This window comes from Phoenix dactylifera, chromosome 14 (genome assembly GCF_009389715.1).
Source record: "Phoenix dactylifera cultivar Barhee BC4 chromosome 14, palm_55x_up_171113_PBpolish2nd_filt_p, whole genome shotgun sequence".
NCBI lineage: Eukaryota > Viridiplantae > Streptophyta > Magnoliopsida > Arecales > Arecaceae > Phoenix > Phoenix dactylifera.
In genome coordinates, this window is record NC_052405.1 from 758341 (window position 1) to 778559 (window position 20219).

The 20219-nt window shown below is 37.3% G+C and overlaps 2 protein-coding genes across 3 annotated transcripts; both read right to left on the minus strand.

Moving 5' to 3' along the window:
- Window positions 1–2191: 2191 nt before the first annotated feature.
- On the minus strand, window positions 2192–3443 carry LOC103699511. Its single transcript, XM_017841088.3, has 2 exons — window positions 2911–3443; window positions 2192–2705 (listed from the first exon to the last, which is right to left on the minus strand). Exons 1-2 carry the CDS (start codon window positions 3311–3313, stop codon window positions 2464–2466), a joined length of 645 nt encoding a protein of 214 aa, XP_017696577.2. The 5' UTR covers window positions 3314–3443; the 3' UTR covers window positions 2192–2463.
- A 3361-nt stretch (window positions 3444–6804) lies between these two features.
- On the minus strand, window positions 6805–20219 carry LOC103701266 (long chain acyl-CoA synthetase 9, chloroplastic-like). Of its 2 annotated transcripts, none has more exons than XM_039133217.1 (12): window positions 19875–20219; window positions 18436–18963; window positions 17375–17455; window positions 16663–16935; window positions 13887–14018; window positions 13593–13766; window positions 13260–13489; window positions 11007–11124; window positions 9816–9947; window positions 9595–9729; window positions 9284–9490; window positions 6805–7179 (listed from the first exon to the last, which is right to left on the minus strand). In XM_039133217.1, exons 2-12 carry the CDS (start codon window positions 18880–18882, stop codon window positions 7015–7017), a joined length of 2094 nt encoding a protein of 697 aa, XP_038989145.1. In that variant the 5' UTR covers window positions 18883–18963; window positions 19875–20219; the 3' UTR covers window positions 6805–7014. The 2 variants fall into 2 exon arrangements, with proteins under 2 accessions (XP_038989145.1, XP_038989146.1); XM_039133218.1 differs by having other exon boundaries at window positions 19882–20206.

The window sequence follows — 20219 nt, forward strand, 5'->3', positions numbered from 1 at the left end:
CTTTCGCTACGAATATATCTGCTCTTCTGTCGCTCAGAAAGACCACCAAGTACCATGGCAAGCAAATAATCACCTTATGACCAATATGGCTGGATGTACTGTCTTCAATCTTCATGGCAAGTTTTAACTTCAAAAGTTCTGTATATACAGCAACAATTTTCAAGTTCTCAAAGATCTTATCATGGTCAAGCCAAAAGGTAATAGGACAACCTCAAACCAAAAGGTTATCCAGCCAACTAGTTGTGCAAACATCCTGTCTTACTAATCTCAACTAGACTTGCTACTCTTCCGAATTTAATGGAAGTAGTCCCCACTCTCACCCCATCATGCACAAAAATACTTCTAATAAAACCAGTTCATACAGAATTCTCCCATAATATTTTTTTAAAGCATTCTGTTCAGCAATTTACCCAAATAACCAGCTATTTGATCTCTAGAGATATGGACACAAATAAGACTCAAAGAAGGCGGCTTTGGCCATGCATGCTCGCTGCTGTCATCGTCGTTACTGAAATCTTCAAGCCATGAAGAACAGTTGTTGTTGAGGCAAAACATATCTGAAGAACTAATTCCTACAGTCTTGATGATGATGAATGCCACACACCATAAGCTTGTGAAGGTGGGGAAGGGGGCACAATGACTTTGGACCACTCCCCAACGCATGCATACAAATGTGATGGCGGCCGTATGTTTATCATGTGCTTTAACGAATGTACCACTTGTTGTAAGGATCGAAAGGGGCCACGGCCAAGTGGGCGATGGATGTGATATCCTACCTAAGATCGTATACAAAGAATCTCCTCTCTCTCTCTCTGTTTGCAGACCCTTTTGTTGTCTCGTCATCTTCTACCATCAAATCTCAGCTCTTGTTGGTGAAGCATGGATGGAAGATTGGGCCACTCCCTGAGCAAGACCATGTGGTGGAGAACTTGTTCTCGTGGCTGCTTGTATGTCTCTAACCATTTGCATGGCATTTCTTATGCTCTGTTTTTGTCTCTTAATTAATCGTGCATGATTAAAGCTAAGGAAGTACCAGTTAAGAGTCTTGCTTAAATGCGCTGTCCATGCAGTGTTTTCTGTACCCACTGATATGGTGAGATGTGGTTGGATTAATGTATTGAACTGGAAATTGAAAATATGTGATATGGCCATTGAAATGGAACACTACTTACAGTTACATGTTGTCATGTTATTGCGTAGAGAGAGAGAGAGAGAGAGAGAGAGAGAGGGGGGGAAAAAAGAGTGTAATAATGGTGAAAGTCTATCAAGAAAACAAAGATTAAACCTGATCAGGTCTATTCTTGTTCCACTGATAGAATAGCTAGTTAGGATGTGCTTCCAAAATAGACAACCTGTCGGTTGGTACATGATGAACTCCCTCGTGATATGTCCCATTCTTTCTTGATGTTCTGTTTGAGATTGTTGCATTTGATTAACCATTTATCATCCAATGCTAAATTTAGATGCTAGAAATGCGTAGAGAGTGATATGAATCAATTTATCATATATATACATATATACATAGCTAGTGAATCGGTCTAATCATTTGTCGATTTGGGTGCATCAGACTCTTTAACATTTCCAAAAAAAAATGTATCACTACTCTGTAACAACACCTTTAGTTTGTCATTTTCAGAAAAGAAATTTAGTATATCTATTTGAGGAAAACTAATATTGTATATTTTCTGCTGCTTATCGATCGGCTAGGGCATCCAATTCCTAATTTATCTCATGCAGCAGCAAACCACCATCAAGGAGTGCAAGGATAACACAATGTTGTAATCTAAGAGAGAATTTTAAAGCAATAAGAAAGAATCCTCATAGTATATATTAAACAAACTTAAAGATAATTTGTAACCTCAGATTTTAGTTCTGCTGCAGCACACAGCAACAGTCGTGTTCTCCATCACGATCATCGATCTCAATGAATTTTTGATGCTTCCTAGCTAGTTCTATTTATGGTAAACCAAGTTGGAACAACTTTCTCTGGAGAATGGATTCTGTATAACAAAATAAACTACATTTGGAAGCAGACAAGAAGCTGATTCCTTAGGAAAAGTAGACATGCTTCAACATGTTCCTGCAAGTAACTTTTGCACTACAAATTAGAGACCTGCTACTTTGCAACCAGACCGACACTACCAACAAAAATCTGCGAGCTATCTCTACCAGAACCTTGTCAAGATCTAAATTAGAATTTCTAATTACAGATCCATATATATATATATTTAATTTGCTAATGAAGTCCATCTTAATTCCCTCATACATTTAATTACATGCACCGTTGGCAACAGAAAGAAAGAGCACTAAATATTTTTGTCACGGTGGAAGCTTGTTGTGTCTTTTTTTCTGCCTCCACCTTCTTCCTTCCTTCTCTTTACTTTGAGGTGGTCCTCCTCCTATGGCTCTCCTTTCCTTATCCAACCCTTCCTCCTCTCAATCCTCCCCTTCCACGTGCCCGGCCTAGCGAGTCGCCATCTTCCACCTTGCAAGCTTGAACAGGCGGCCAATCCGCTTGCGCCACCTTGGCACACCAGGTTGTTTATCATACTCCACCACATTTCCTCCATTCTTGTGCTGCCATGGCATGGCCTGGTGGCTGCTGCTGGTGGAGTCCACAAGCTTCAAGGAAGCCTTCATGGTCGATCTTTCATGACCCTGCGGTCCATGCTGCTCGTTGTCGAACTCGATGGTCATGAATGAATCTGGTAAAGAAGAAACGGATGCACCGAGCTCAACTACTGTCAATTTCAGAACATCTTGAATTTGCTTCATATAAATATGCTACATACTTCATATGATTTAAGAAACGATAGAAAAAGAAACATCTAGATGGTTTTTGCGAGAACTTCTTTTACTTCTTTCAATATCAAAAAAAAAAACAGATAGAAGCAGAGATTGGATGAGTACCTTGACTGGCGACGTCCGAGCCTTCATTGAAGCTGTCGTTCGTTCTTTGATGTTGGAATCTGAAACGGTGGAGGATTGAGCTCAGAACAAAGAATCTAGGAAGATAGATGGTGAGCTTCCCTTTGAGAACTCGGAAAGATCTGTGGGTGTCTTTGGCCTGGTGTTGATGGCCTTGTTTTGCGGCCAAGCACAGGAGCCTCTCTCTCAAGCAAAGGGAACATATCCCCACAACGATTTGCCTTGGGTGGAAATAGCAGCGTGGGAGTTCTTCTCCATAGCCATTCATGGTGCTAAGGTTCGAAGAGATGAGCAATGGAGGAAGAGAGAGAGAATAGTTGTTGGTAAAAAGAAAAGGATGGTAGTGAAAGGCAAGGTTGACACGTAGGTTTGTTTGCATGTCCATGCGCGGAGTTTTCGCTCGTGGATGAAAGGCTGGTAGGCTTGTTCGTATCTCGAGCTAAAGTCGCCCACCTTTCGAAGCCGGAGAGCATCCCAACTTGGCCTATTCACCGGCACTGCCACGTGCGATGAATGCGATCGTGCGAAAGCGTGAAATGCCGTGATCTCATGTCTCGTAAATACGCTTCGATTTTTAGTTGGAGCCCCTTCATCTCTCTTTTTTGATAAAAAACTAAGGGATTGCTTGATACTAGAGTTAGTATTTGGTTTCGATTCTATTTTTTTTTGTGAAAACGGCATTCAATATAGCTCTTACATAGGTACAATCTGCCAAGTCAGAGATAATAAAATGATAGAAAGGAAAAAAGAATCTTAGAGGCACTAGTTCTAAAAAACTCTTTGGTGTGCCGAGCAACGTAAGAGGTGACCCAGTTTAGGGCTCTGTTCGTCTTCCGATATATATGTGCAGCTAGAAAAAAAGCCAACCTTCTGACCAGTCTGCGAGTCTCAAAAACCAGCAAAAGAGAACTCTTTTTTTTTGCTGTTTGATTTTCTAGAAAAGCATTTGAAAACTGGTATATTTTTCTACCCCATGCTCGCAGGGAGTCCATTCTTGATTGATAACCCTCTCTCTCTCTCTCTCTCTCTCTCTCTTTATATATATATATATATATATATATATATATATATATATATATATATATTACCACACAAAGCAATGGATTGTTTACGAGACGATTCCTGATTTGTGGTAGAAAATTTCAAAGCTAAATATCACAAAGCTAGCAATGCTATTAAGACTCAAATAATGGATAGATTTCGATGCAGCTTACACTTTTTCATTAACATAACATCAAGTTGCACGCCTACACCTAGCTGATTTCGTGGCAATGAAAACAGTGTTTTTTCTTCTTTTCTCTGTTTTTTCTTGCACTTAGAAGTCATAGACACAGAGCCCCATCTTCTTTTTCTTAGTGAAACCTGAAACCTCTAGCCGTCCACCCCTGGTTTATTTATCAACTCGATCATTGGCAAGAGTCGATGTTAGCATCAGCTGTCCTCTGAATCCATCACAAATCTGAAGAACAACTGTTGGGCACTTAGCTTAGCAACAGTTCCTAAATGAAGCTTGGTGAGTGCTGTTAGAGAAACCCAAAGATGACACTCGAGCGAATGCGGCAGAACCTTTTTCAGTGATTATAGAATCAGCATGACTGCAAATATATGTATATATTCCAAGGATTGTTAAAGATTATTTAATCATGTTGCCATCAGGGAGAATGCTGATAGCCCAAGGTGGGCACAATGGTCGTCATATATCTTGGGTAACAGCACTAATCCGAGGTCTAGATGAAGCCTGCATGACACGATGGGAAGGCCAATATGCCCGGACCCATCAAGAATCTTATGGCCGAGGATTTTTTTGAAAAAAAGATCGCACTGAGCTTCGGCCACCGAGGTCTTGCTTTGCGCCGCCGACGAGGACGCCCTCTGCCGCCCTTGCGACGAGAAGGTCTTGTTCTTAACCTCTCCCTCTCTATTTATCGCATCAATAGGAATATGGAATCGCCTTCGGTGTTTTTCGCTGGAAAGATCCCTTTTTGGTGTCGACTGAAGAGTAAAGATTCCGTTTTCCCTTCTCTTTGAAATCTTTTGGTCGTTCGTTTTTTTAATGAAGTTGGCGGGTTTTGAGGTGGTGGACTTGGAATAACTGCAATGCTTGATCTTTCTTTCTTGGTATATGAGCTCTTTTTCTTGATTTCGATCTTTCCTTTGAAGTAACATTTCTTGAATTTGTTTGATTCCGGGCTCTAATTGCGGTATAGTTGCTCCTCAAGTGATTCGATTCTTTTTTGAGTTACTCGTCTGATCTCCACTTAGACTTACCTACCTTCTAATTTCTCCCTGTCATGGCTGTGCATGCTAGTGTTTCTGATCATTCGTGAAGGTGGTATGGAACGAAGGTATGAAAAAGGTACCCCTTAGTTGAAAAAAAATGTTTGAGGTTAAATGGTTCTAAAATTGAATTGGGTTTTGATCCCTGGTCAAGAGCTTTGGGGTGTATCAATTCAAATCATATTCTTAAGCAGACTGGCAAAACACAGTTTCTTGCAACTTCACCCGCCCCCTCCATTTATCAACTAGTTAGTAGCTATCGACTTACTCCACTGATTAATATTCATAACATGTTCTTCCTAAAACAATTATAGTTTTTTTTTCTGTTTGTTGAATCACCTGTACTATCATCAAGATTCGCCATCTCAGTACCAGATCTCGTACTGGTCCACATTAGTATAGTGTCGATACGGTACATGGTTCTTTTGGCGTACCGAGTGCATGGCTATAATAGATCCTAAGACTTCGCTTCAAATCCATGGATGTGTTAATTAAATTATTAATTTATTATAGAACTAAAAGCTAAGGAATTATCCATTAAATTTATGGGTTTTCCTCCTTTTCAAGAAAAAATTATATTGATTACAAAAACAAATATCAGTTCTTCTGAGTGCAGTATCATATTTCTGTATAATCATCCACATCCACTGGCCCATGTAGCTCATTAGAATTGTATTTCTTTTATTCATAATTATCAAATTGTCAGCATATTACGTTCCTCCTCTTTTTTTCTTCCCCGACTAAGAGCTGATTGTGTTGTATTTGTCCTTTCATCGTCTATGTTGTAAATTTCCTTGAAAAGAGTGGTGATTTTTAAGGATTAAGAACAGTTGTATTACCAGAAAGTAAAATGAGCAATTCTGGAGTCAAAATTTGAATTTCCTTCGATAAGCAGTATATCTGTGCTCATGAGTTCATAGATTAATTTATTCTAGTATTTTAAATTCAAAAGAAAATTAAAAAGAGAAGATAAGGGAATCAAAGAATAGAAGCTGTAAAGGAAATATAGGATCATGGGTGTACTTCATCTACACATGGTTTTAAATCATATTCTGGATTATTTTGGTGGTCTCCTTCACATAAACTGAACATGATAAATTTGGTCGCTGGGATGTATGGGTCTCTCTGAAATGAATATTGGATTATAGACAGCAGTTTCCTTATTTTGTTGGCACTTGCAATGGTCTTGCTTTTTGTGTTGTTAATTGGCATGCCCAACAGTATGAATGGGTTTTAATCCTTAATGCTCGCTGGAGGAATGTGATTCCATGCCCACACACATAAAAGCATAAACAATTTGGATTTGAGCAGTATTTCACATACCGCAGCAACATTTGTCACAGGCTTCATGAAATCACAGTAGTTTCAGTGGAGGCGAAATTCACCATAAGTGCAGCTTCTGTTATGACTCGGCCTTGCAGTGCCAGTGGCAGTGCAGCTTCCCTAAACCTCAATTTCATTGTCTTGCATATGATAGAAAATTTCTCTTACTAGATGTGCGAGGTTGCTGTTAGAACACCTGGTATATGTCATCATGGTATCATAACCAGACATCTATTCTGCACCTTAATAAAATTCTTTGATTCATTGACTCAAGAGTTCATGAGCTTATTTAATATCTTATTGAAAATAATGCAATTGTAGATTGCAGATTCTCCAAAAATAAGCTGTATTAAAAACTAAATATTTCGATTGAAAAACAAAATTAGCTTGCACAGAACATAGGGTTAATAAGGACAGTTCCACATCAACAAAAAAAATAACCATCTGCTGCATCTGTTCAAACTGAAAGCCTCATGAACCTATGATTCAAGCGTACAACTTGGCAAGATCATCAGCAAATGCCTTTCTAATGTTTTCTCTCTTCAGCTTGAGTGCAGCCGTGACAAGACCAGACTCAGGTGTCCATGGTTTGGGAATCAATTTGATCTTGGATGGAATTTCAAACTTCTCCAAGCGTGCCTGTTTTGCTGCCTGTACCATATCAGATCAAAATGAAAAATCAGCAACTGATTGTATTTCTGTTTCTCCATTGTAGAAAGTATTGGGAGCCGCAAGTACAAGAAAACATACCTACCAGCAGTTTTGTGGGTCATTTCAAATATTATAAATGATAAGAAATCAACCATAAATAAATCAGTTGCAGAAGGCCATAGAAAAAATAAATAATGCAACGATACAACCTTGAAAGAAAGATTGAGCGTGCCCTATAACCATATGATAGAGTAGCAGTGACGGGAACCAGCAACAACAGAATAATTAGCAGAGCTATGAACCAATGTGTAAGCATCATATGTTAAAAAGAAAATTGAAAATTCCTTAGCCAAAAAAACAAAAAAAAAAAGAAATTGGTGTTCTAATTCCCACTTTTGGAAAATTTAGCACTCTCGAGACATTTGAGAGGTGGGATTGCTGTCCTCCTTTAGAGGTTGTTCATTTAATTTCCTGCATAGTTGTCAAAGTCCCAAGGTGCAGCAACACGCCAAGATTTCTTGGAGCAAGGTGCAAGGTATAATGCAAGGCGGACACCTTGACAGCCTTGACAAAGTGAGGTGCAAAAATATCAGCATAGATACAAATAATAGTGAATGCATGATTCTAACAATGAATTATCAATTTATGAACATCACTACAAACAAAGAAGCATTAGAATTCAGATTTATACATGCCGGATATGGCATGTCAAACATCAAAAATTCAAATATGGCTGCAGGCCTACCAGTCAGCTGCAGCTGAAGAGGGGGAGGGGGAGGAGAAGGAGCTAGTTCCCTTTCTGCTGGATAGAAAAATGGCTGCAGGCGTGCAGCTGAAGAAGAGGAGAAAAGCAGCAGCAGCTAAAGACGAAGAAGAAGATCAGGGGCATCCTCTGTTTCTGCTGGTGGTAGAACAAGAATGAAGAAATCTACCAGATGGAAGGATCAGAAACCTAATCTGGATGCCAGAACCCTGGATTTGGCATCTTCCCTCAATCAGGAATCCTAATCCACCTTTCTCTTGATTCTGCCTTCATATCTTGCTCCCCTTTTGACCATAAGCCACCAAATCATGATTATTAGCAACAGCTGAGATTTAAAAGAAATCAGGCGCACTTTTTTGTGCCCCGGCTTTTTATCAACATGCATACAAAAGGCGCGTTTTTGTGACATCTAAGCAAAGGGGGGCTCGCCTTGGGGTAGGCAAGGTGCAAGCCCTGAGCTTTGCATGGGCCATGTCGTCTAGGTGCACCTTTGACAACACTGATTTCTTGCAGCAAGACCCTTTCAGGATAGGCCACTTCTTTGAACTGCCACCTAAGGAAATGCCTATTAACATAGCTCGTAGCATAGACCCCTCCAAATTTAACATTATTATCCTCACTTCTTTCAACAATAATTTTTTCACAGATTAACTTTCTTTAAAACAAAATAGAAAGAAACTCTCAGCTGCATCCACGATGGGCCCTATCATAAAGCTCTGCTATAATTATGAAACTTCAAAAACTGCTCTCACCATCATTAAATTGAGATGGAAAAATGTGGTAGGGCTGTCCTAGAGTATATCAGTAGGGTCACCATACAATAGCCTGGGTGTCTTAGCAGTGCATGGTAAGTTGCCAAATAGGGTGTGGAAAATCAGCAGGCATTTCATGTTAGTCAGTCAGAGTCATAATCTTTTGCTTGTCATAAATCTAGGCATTCAATTAGGACATAAGAACAGGTTTTGCAGAAAAAAAGATGCTACAGATGGATTATTTTTTCTTGTTTGCATCATGTTTCATTTTCTAAATTACAACAATGTCTAGTATATCCCTTAAATCTGATTCGGAAAATTTAACTCCTACTAATAGACATGTAATAATAAACATGAATCAGACCTACTAACTTAGCATATTTTTACAATGAGCATTATATAATGACATTTTAACAACTTACAACCAGATTTTACAAAACTAGAAACCTTAAAACTATTTTTGGAGGCAACGAGGATAGCTGTCCCAGTAAATCATACTTGATGAAACCAAGGGAACCACCTTGCATTTAACACAGTTGCTTATAATTATTTGTAATAATATAATAATAAGAAAAATAAAAATGCAAACCTGTACTAATGATCCATGTACTTCTTTGACAGTTTCATCCTTTTGGCATAGATCTGCAAAATCACTGTAAGCAATTCCCTGCTTTATAGCCCAATTTTCTACTGCTTGTTGTGCAGGCACCACAAGTGCGACACAGTAACTGTAAAAAGGATCACAATGGAGCATGATGTTGTCAACATAAGGGCTCACAACGAGAGCAGCTTCTACCTGTGAAGGAATAGTTATTTTGTGATAATAACATGACTTTGCGAGCAATCTTCATATGTGAAGTTGGTTTGAAATAATACGACAGTATATATAAATTTTCATACCTTGCCTAAAGAAACATATTCACCATGCTGGAGTTTCACTATATCCTTCTTACGATCAATAATTTCAAGGCAACCATCAGGGTGAATACGCCCGATATCACCAGTATAAAACCATCTCATCCTCCTTTCATCAACCTTTGCAATAAGACATCAATACCTGGTGATTAGCCTCGAAAGAATTACATAAAACAGGTTCCCACAGCATCGTGGTAGCAACCTACCTTGTAAGCCTCCTTTGTTTTCTCTTCATTTTTGAAATATCCTGGAGTTACGTTTGGACCCCCAATAACTACTTCCCCTCGAGGCATTGGTGAATCTGTAATTAAATAACTGCCTTCTGGCCAATCAATCAGCTGATACATAGAAGTACCTTATGTTAATGATTGTGGAAGTTTTACACTTAATAAGAGGAAAAACTATGTAAAGGACATTTTTTCAGTCAATACATCTGTGTTCAGTGAAAAATAAGTATTCTTCATGTGGAATATAAGGGAAATTACAAAATATTGGATGGTGATGCATATATAGTGAATAAATCAGATTTGAAATTATGCGTGGAACCTCTTATCAATTGCAGTTCTCAATACTATCTAGTTTCCCTGACAAATGAGCTTCCACGGGCTAGTCTTCAGAAAGCTTGAACATCCAGGGCAGCAAAGATACTATTACCTCTTCATGTTGTTGATTTTTTTCCATGAGGTTTTATTAGGCTTTGATATTAAAAACAAGAGTGGAAATAGAACATGAATATTGCTAAAATTAAAGATGATTTCCTCTTATCCTTCAACTGGTACTTTTCCTCAAAACCACATGAATATGTGGTTCTACTGCCATAGTACCATGAGAGGTAGTTTGATCATTTTGATAAGAGAAAGATATAACAAAGGTTACAATGAGAATATTAAGAACATATACAAGTAATGAAGTGTAGAAAGAAAACATATATCTATATAAACTAAAAGTTCTTCAATTGTCATTGTCATATACTCTTAAAAGATCAACTAACTACTAGGGGTTGGATTCATGTGGACTCGATCTTATGCCACATACATTCATTTTTGCCAACAATATATGATATAATGATAAAATAATTGTTATGCCTCCCGTTGAAAGTTGCCAATCTTTAGGAAATGAATAGTAATAAACAATAAAAGAATGAAAAATAAAATCAATGAAACAATGAATACTTCGTAAAGTGGACTTCATGAAAACAAAGAACGTGTCAAAGAGTAGCATATACAAAGGCATCGTAAACTCTTATCCTTTCCCTTCCCAAATAAAGGTGTAATCATAGGAAAGCAGATGATAAAAAGCATTAAAGAAACCATTAGAAATAGGAGGAACTAGTCATGCCAAAACAATATCCTCAAAAAGCTATTCTTGTCAAAGAAATGAACAAATAACATTCTTACCTTGATATATGAACAAGGAAGCGGAGCACCAACACGACCAACAGATGTGTCGTCGTATTCAGAAAATGTTCCACCAGCACAAGTTTCAGTGAGACCATATCCTTGCCCTATCGGAGCGCTGGACATCATATAAAGCAGGTCAGTTTAAAGGTTCACAGGCATTTTAGCCACTACAGATATAAAAATGCAAATATAGTTAGGTCAAATAATTAAATGAAACTATTGACTAGAAGCGATCCATGTTTACATATAATTGATTAACTCAACATTTGAAGCTGTAATACTTCCAACCTCAGAGGAATTCAAACTCGAAAACTAGTGACATGTCTCGCTTAGTATAGCAAGGTCGCCTATAAGAAAGCTGATTGGTGCCAAATGAGTTGGAAACCAAAGTTTTTGCACTAAAAATGGATTTGCACATGTCCCATATCTTCTTTACAGAAGAATCATCTTAAAATTGCACGAGACAATCACTGACATGGTTTCAAAAATCATTAAAACAGGATAGTACAGCCGGTTCCGTACATTTCTGGCACAAAACCAGCACTGGTATAGGTGCAGGACACTGAAACAGCTGTACGAATACATACAACCCATACCGGTCTATACTAATGTGTAACAAAGGTGCCATACGGGCTGTACCAGTTGGTACCAATGATTTTTCGATTTTTTTAGAATCTATCAGGTTCAATAGTAGCGTCAGTGTCTCAATACTGTACCATTCCAATGGAAAAACGGTATGGAGTTTGGTACCAGCATTCAAAACTGTGGTCACTGAAGAAGAATAAATGGCTTCAAGAAGGCAAGACGTTGACGTTATCTAGTATTGACCTTGGATATTATACTGCAAGGATGCAACATTAAGACAACCCCAACTTGATAACTTACTAAAAATGTAAAATAAATAGGACCATTTCATAAAGAATCTATGTCAACAGAAAGTAATTTCAAACATGCATGAGGCCCAATGGCCAATATAATATACACTTCCGGATATTTACCTCCTCGTGTGGTATCGTCACCAACAAGGAATCCAGGTTGGCAAAGATAACTAACAACCTTTTCAACATGTCTTGACATTTCTGTACAAACTTTGAACTAGACAAAAGTAGTCAATATTTCCTGGATGTTATGTTGGCTCCTCCAAATTTCCAGTTTAATTGAATTGAAAAAGATAACTTGAAAAGGCAAAGATACCTTTTGTAGTTCTTAGGAGAAAATAAATCTGAGATATCACTTCCAAATCTCCAACCTTCTTAAAAGCCATGATGGCTGTCCTTGTTTTACAATGTGTATTGCCACACATGCAACCAGCATTCAAAGCTGAAATCGCACTTAAAACTTGTTCTTGTAATCTCAATACCATATATTTCTTATCAAACCTTATCTAGGAACTCATTTGTAGCATTCTTTATCTGAAACTACTAGACAGAGATTTCTTCCCACCTATCATCAGCATTACCCACCCTGATGGAAACCTTCTGCACTCTGTAGGAACTAAACATGGGGATTATGTTTCTGGTTGAGGAATAGACAAGTTGAGAAATCAGCTTAATCTATGGAGTTAACAATGCCATGATATAAGATTACTGGTTCTAGCAAATTCCTTAATTATGAGAGTTTACGTTCATCTAGAAACCTCTCCACACATTTGAATTTGTTTTCGAAATTTCCCCAACCTTTTCTTTGCTACACTAAGATCTAGAGTTCCTCTAACTAAATTTTCCAGCAAATATAAAGGTCAAGCCCAATTATGTACCTACATTTTTAAGTAGTTACATGGCTCCACTTATTGACACTCAAGATCTCTCAATGACACTTGCCCAGAATTATGAAATGCAATGCCTATCACATTCAAAATAGTTGACTGACTTATAGAAAATTCAGGAATTATAAGAACAAAAATACTCAAATAACTTCCTCAAAAAGCACTAGAAATGTTGTCAAAATATGCAAACAGCTCAGGCTCTAAGCTGCACACACTAATCGGTAAAATCAACAAGAGTATTTATTCTATTTTGTTGTATTTGTTCCATTATCCCCAAAGGAAAAACTATTGTAGAATTATGTTTGTATGAAGCAACAGTCCTTAAGCTGCTACTTCATCTTTTCCTAACATATAGAATAATGAAAGCATAAATTCTTATTTACAACACATACTATTAAAACACCTGCAAATGCATGTAATAGGTACTCATAATTTATTTTTTAATTATTTTTGTTTATCGATAAATCTCCAGGTATCATACTAACCCAAGGCATATATTGATAAATCTCTGTGTATCACCAGAGAGAGGAGCCCCCCCAGAAAGTAGAAAACGGACATGACCTCCCAAGACTGCTCGAACCTTTCTGAAGACGAGAATATCCCATAGAATTTTCTCTAGACCCCACGCTCCAAACCAACTTCCGTTAATAGCTGCCAACCTACGAGCATATGCAATATCAAATAATTTCTTTGATAGGCCACCCTTTGCATCTACCTGAAATTTAGACAGGGAAAAGGAAAAAGGAATGCATGCAATTAGTCTCATAGAAATCATGTGAAGAAATATAGTCAAAAATACACATGGAAAATGGCATTACTTGTTTCCGCACGCCATCACGAACACGGTCAAGAATAGCAGGTACAGTAGCCACCAGTGTTGGTCCCAAGACGGAAGCATCACCCTTTGTTCCTTTCTTTACCTTGTTCGATGTATCAGTAAGAGTCAAAGCTGACCCATATCCTATAGAACTTCCTGCTGCAACCATTACATGCTACATGGGAAATAAGGTTGATACAGAAAATCAGTTAAAGAAACGAATAAGCTTAATAATGAATGACATGCACAAAGTTTAATCTAAGTTCAAAGTTGATATAATTTGAAAAAACCTTACCTCTGCTGCTAACTCAAGAATATGAGCTAGAGGCAGGTATGCCAGGTATCTGTCTTTACTACCAAGTGCAGGGACAATTGTCATAACAGCTGAAACAGTAGCTAGGATATTGCCATGTGTCATCATTACCCCCTTCATGAAAGTTGCCAGAAAAAATAATTAGATGATAAATAGCCTAAGAAGAATCCTCGGCATTACAATGTTTTTGGTAACACAAAGATCTAAATGATTGTTTCCCATGCATACTCACTACAACGGGATCCTAACAAACATGCATGTATGAGAACTCACGCACATACACACACAGAGAAAGGCGGTCCGCTATAATTGTACTCAAAAGTTTTCATCCCAACACAATTTCCCATCTAAACAGAGGAGGGCTAGACTTTCATTAATACGATACGAGCCCAGATTCTTTTGGTGCATGATACATCATTTGCTATCTAAAGAAAGGAGGGCTAGACGTTTATTAATAAGAGATGACAAAATATATAGAAGATGACCAAATAATAGAACCTACATTTCTTGAAGGTTTGGACATGTGTATCAAGTGAATAGAATATGACAGCTAGTAGAACTAGTGCAACAAAACAGATGGCAGGTCGTGTAAGTCAAGGATCCATGTTGTCTACCAAAATGCTTTAGTAACACAGAAATCTCACATGAAAAAGTTGCACATCTGACATGTAACTTCTCATTGCTTTGCTCAATGACATTGACATGATACAGGCTGTCAGTGAGTGGTGCAATAGAAAAGTTACACTTCACCTTTGTAACTTCTTTTGTGAGATTTATTTGTGGCACTAGTACTTCTCCATTCTTAATCACAATTTACACATTTAAAAGTTAACAAAATGAGCCAAATTAGCCATGTTTGACTAATTTCGAAAGTTATACTGATGTAAAAAAGCAGTGGTTTTTTACCACTCATTACATATCTATGAAAGCCTGGAACATTTAATTTCAGGTTTTCAGGCATTTTAGATGTCAATCATGATTATCATCATAGATTCTCTATTCAGATACTCACCATGATAGGATTTAGGCTCCAAACTTGTATCTTTAAATTCATACAATTACACAAACAAAATTCTCTACTAATTTAAACAATGGTTCAGAGAATAGCAAAAAGGAGATTGAAAGCATCTAAGCCGCAAATGATACAAAAGCTAACATAGAATGTTTGGAACTGCTCGTAAGGCACCAAGAAGATGAGCTTATTATTGACAACTATCCACTTACTACTTACTCATCTAGGTTACAATCATGACTTTCTCATGCGCAGCAAAAATAATTCTCGAATTGTTAAAAAACAAACTCATGTTGCATGGGCAATCAGCTTCAACGCTAATGATGACAAATTGATGATGGAGGTTAATTTCCTGATTTTTATGAAACAATCAGTTTGCTTTCAGTGAAAAGAAGATCAAAAGCATGGTTGAGACCAAAATATAGACTAATTCAACAACAGACAGATATTACCAAATATTAGGCCCTCTAGTGGGAAAATAATTTTGGGTAAGGCCGTGTTGCCCCATCTTCCCATATATTCTGAGTGATCAAAGTCTATAACTTAAGGTCGTTTCCCTAATGGTGGCAACATTGAAATTTGAATGTGGTCATCTCTCAATAAGAATAAAACAATTAAGAGAAATTAGAAACTAAGGTCCTTCAAATAGCTTTTATTTTTTTAAAAAAAATCCTGTAAATAGATCCATGCTAACGACATCAGCGTTCTTATTAATGAGGAACTAAAACATGACAAGAAGAAAGGCTTTTGAACAAACTAGTAACACATTCCGGCACTATTCCACCTACATTGTCATTCTGAAATCTTGAGCCCTTGATTTCTCATGGGGGATCCATTCCTCGTATGCAATATTTTTCATGGATCATATTACCAAAATATAACCAAGAACTGAAGTGAAAGCATAGCAAAAGAAAGTACTGTTTACTTTATAAAAAAGCAAACAAAGATAAATAAGAGTTCTGACAGCAGATTTAATTATAAATAATTAAAAAAATTACTAGGGAGTTCAAAAAGCAGCACTGTAGGCAAGTTTGTATGAAATGTAAGGACCCAAAAGACAGCCACGGACAAAAAAGGGGCTTTCAGATGAAAGTGAGAAACAGAGGACTTAGAAATATACAGAGGTCAAGGAAAGAAAATGACAAGGATATGTAACAAAGCATATGGATACGGTGACAAATTCAGTTAGAGATAAAAGAAAATGACAAGGATATGTAACAAAGCATATAAAAATTGAAATTTCAGAATAATTGATTTTTCTTGTAAAGCTTGCAAAGAAATAAAAGGAGGCCAATGAATTTCAACACCAACTAGCTATGCATATAGATGAACTCCTTTATAAAAAAATAATTTGATAACTAACAAATAAAGTAACTAAAATTAACTGTTTAGCGATCAAGCAAATAGCGAATAGATAGATGTATGAATGCATGCGCATATCTGAACTTTCTCAGAGAATCAAAGTTGATGGCTGACAGAACAAAATTACTAATCAAGACACGTGGTTAAATAACAGGTATAGTACATATCATGACAAGGAAACTGTAATCACATAGCCCAGCAAATTTGAAACGTTTGGCAATCTGAGGTCGTAAGGTTAAAACATTGTTAACCATGACTACAAAGTAAATGAAGATAGCTTCAAACCCAGCTTACCAGTCAGAAAAATAAAATGATTTGTAAAAACATCATAAAATATACTATGTAAACTAATATAAAGAGGAGAATGTTAGCGCTGAAACCAACCTTAGGCAAACCAGTGCTACCACTCGTATACATTATCACTGCAATGTCAGCTGAGACAGGCAAATCTGCATCAACAGGATTTTCCCGACCCAGTATCTCTACTTCCACAAATGATGTTATACTCCAACTAGTATTCTTCTCAGCAAATGATACTTCACTTGAGATACCCTCATCATTCACATAAATCACACGCTTTATGGTGTCAACTTGTCCACTTATATTAGCCAGCTTTTTTAATTCTTGACGACCACAGATTACAGTCGAAACCTCTGTCTGAACAATAATAATGAAAAAACCTGTTAAGTATCTGGAAATATCAATGCAACGCCATTACAAGAAAAAGATTGATGGAATGGGGAAAAACATAAGTAAACTATGGATATAGATAAAGTACACTTTAGGTATAAATAAAATGTAAAGCTTAGGAACAGAAAAGTGCACATTTGAATGACCAAATCACTTCCGACTGAGTAGAATAAATATTACAAGAGGACAATAACAATACTTTTAAGCATAACAAGGCCTACACCACCACATACGCTTAACTATATATGTCACAAGATTGAAATACATAAATCTGGCTATATCAGCTGAAATGTGAGCAGAATTTGAAAGCATATAAATCATCAGGGCATGTTATACATCAAACTTTAGTCAAATTGATGCAGGATTATATAGACTCTAAATGTGGAGAAAATGTGCAACATCTGACCTCATTTAATGAGTGACAAAGAGCCTCCTCCCCCAAGGAAGCATATATAGTGACCACTGTGATATTTTGCCTGAAGCAACCCTATTCAGGAAAAGCCAAAATGACCAGCATTAGCAACTTGAAAATGAAAGTCAGCAGGAAATAATGTAACTGTTATGCATTACACTTAGTACTGCCACAAAGTCAAAAACCTTAGGTAAAAATCTTGCAAGACATTAATTTGCATTTCAAGATTACTAGTTATAATGCACATGGCTATGGCCAAAGATATTAGATATAAAGCCAACAAATACATTGTTTAAGATTTATTTTATATTGCATTAATGCAAAAAAAAATAAATTTTGCTATGATAAACAAATCACTGTCAATTTGGATTTTGGCAGACATGCGACTCTTGTTAGGCAAAAAATCTTGGGAATCCCAACTTAAGGATATTGTTTCTTTGGGTGACTTCAACTTAGAGTCCATCAATGCTAGAATCCATTTTTTTATGGATTAGATTAGAACAATATAAACTTTTCAAGAGAGAAGTCTATTAGGTTTACTGTGGGAATTGAAAAGTGGGAAAATTAAGACACCTTTAAATAGTGTTGGGATATAACATGCCACTTACAAAAAACAAGATAAAATTCAATAAGTAATTGCTTATAGAACATACTCATATTGTATGACAGTTCCAAGTTGAATTGTGTCCTATATTTTATAATAATACTCTTTAGTCTATGCTAAGCAAATGTGGTTTTGTATTTTTAGTATTTAAATTTTTTAATTTAAATTTCGTTAGCATTTGATCATAGTCATGTAATATGAAAATAAGATACTTCACCCTTTAAACTTCCATTTTCTTAATCACTATAAAGCACATCTAACTAAAATAAAAATGCAAAGAAGCATATACCCACCTATGCCCACATTCTGTGCTTACACATCATAAGAATCTTTATCTTTTACTACGCATAAAGAAAAGTAAAATTCTCATGCATACAGCATCAAATTGAACAGTTTTTAGATAACAAATTTCCTTTCCAGCATACCAAAGTTATCGGATCAGATAAACCACCTGCAAGGCAATTAGCCACTCTGCCCGTGTGTCAGCAAAGATAGCGACGCGCTCACCCTTTTTGTGGCCGAGATGCACTAGACCGGATGCAAAACTGCAGACGGCTTTGAAGGCTTCACCATAACTCATCCATTCATAGTTCCCCAAATGGAGCTTCTCAAAAGATCTACCATCCTGAGTTTGTTCTGTTTCCCTCGAAAGAAGCTTCCGGGAGCCAAATAAAGGCTTGTACGGAAACAGCTTGCAGGATTTCTCAAACAGCTCAGCAAGTGTTTTGATCCCTTCCCATTGTGTTTCCACTGGGGAAGTGAAACGGTAGTTACGAATTGCATATCCAGGCTCTCCACCAACATCAGCAAGCACTCCCCTTTTTTTCCCATCCCTTGTTTTCCGTAACACAAAAGAGAACAGAAGGGGGACAAAGATGCCAAAAATATATGGATTCATATCTTCCAAGGAAGTTATTTAATTTCCTACTGCTCAAGAACAGCAGAAACTTTCAACTGAAAGACTTGACACCATGCAAACCTGCCAGGCATTTTTTTTCCCATAATGAAGCTTCAACAATAGCAACAAAAAGCAATACTCAAATAAATATATTTCTGAAATAAACAAGAAAAAGACTTCTTCGAGAATGGACAAATTGCACCATACGCAAAGTTTTTTTTAGCTGTATTTTACATCTCCTACTACGTAAATCTAACTGCTGTGTGCTAGTCTCATTGATAACTAAATTTGACCTTTTTCAATCTGAGGAGTTCATTCGTTATTTTGACTCTAGAAACCCAAATGTGAGGGCAATATTAAAAGTTGATGAAATTCGAAATCCATGTTTCTAAACATAAAACCTGACAATAAGCCTTTTCCACAAATTCAGCTCAGAAAAGAGAAAGGGTTGAGAAACCATGAATTTGATCTAACAGAGAAGCAAAAGAAAGAAGCACTGTTCCAGTGATGAAACCCCGTCATCCATCTTTTTATATTCTGGGAAGGAAAATTAATTTCAAGAACCCTACTCAAATTCCAAGCCGAAAATTTCAAAGTTCATATTTTTCTTCTACTTCTAATTTTTACTTATTTAGCCAAGCATTTGCACATTAAGAATAGTTAAATCGTCCACATAGGGGGAAAAAACTAAACTAAACCAGACAACCATCTTTAATTCGAAAACCCATCCAAATCGACAAATAGGAATAAATTTTCGTCATATCACGCGCATCACGAAAGCCACGATCAGTTCCCATAGCTCCCAGATCAACAAAATCTCCGACCTACTTGAAACCAAGAAACCGCACACACGTTCGAAACCCATCAGGAAACCAAAAACCATCCGTCCGAGATACCAAATTGAAACCAAGAAGACAATCATCAAGAACGAATCTTGATGGGGAGAAAAAAAAAAAAAAAAGCAAGTAAACGATTCACGACATATAGCGCACCTCTGACCTCCACCATTAAATGACGGGCGTGATTCGATGACGAGATCCGTCGATCAGGGCTTCAATTCGCCGCCTTCTTCTCCTTGGAAAAAGAGGAACCCTAGGAAGAGGGGATCTGAGAGAAAGGTTTATAAGGTGGGGGAGAAGAGGGGCGGAGCCCACGAGAGATACAGAGCTTGGGTTCTCAGGACGGTGTCTTCGTCCAACCCTCTCTTTCTCCCTGCCGTTTTGTTTAACTCGCGTCGGCGAGTTCCGTTTCGTTTGCTTCCGTATTCATTCCAGTTGTCGAATGCTCGAAGTCGGATCGGAGAACACGAGGACGAATCGCTTTAAATGGGCTTTGAA

Excerpts from the sequence above, each read along its gene's own strand:
- LOC103701266 (XM_039133217.1), bottom strand. The coding sequence starts at position 18,882 with ATGAATCCATATATTTTTGGCATCTTTGTCCCCCTTCTGTTCTCTTTT. Across the intron at positions 13,490-13,592 it reads GTGATGGCGTGCGGAAACAA|GTAGATGCAAAGGGTGGCCT; the intron begins GTAATGCCATTT and ends TCTAAATTTCAG. Across the intron at positions 9,491-9,594 it reads AATATGTTTCTTTAGGCAAG|GTAGAAGCTGCTCTCGTTGT; the intron begins GTATGAAAATTT and ends ATTCCTTCACAG.
- LOC103699511 (XM_017841088.3), bottom strand. The coding sequence starts at position 3,313 with ATGGACATGCAAACAAACCTACGTGTCAACCTTGCCTTTCACTACCAT. Across the intron at positions 2,706-2,910 it reads CTCGGACGTCGCCAGTCAAG|ATTCATTCATGACCATCGAG; the intron begins GTACTCATCCAA and ends CTTCTTTACCAG.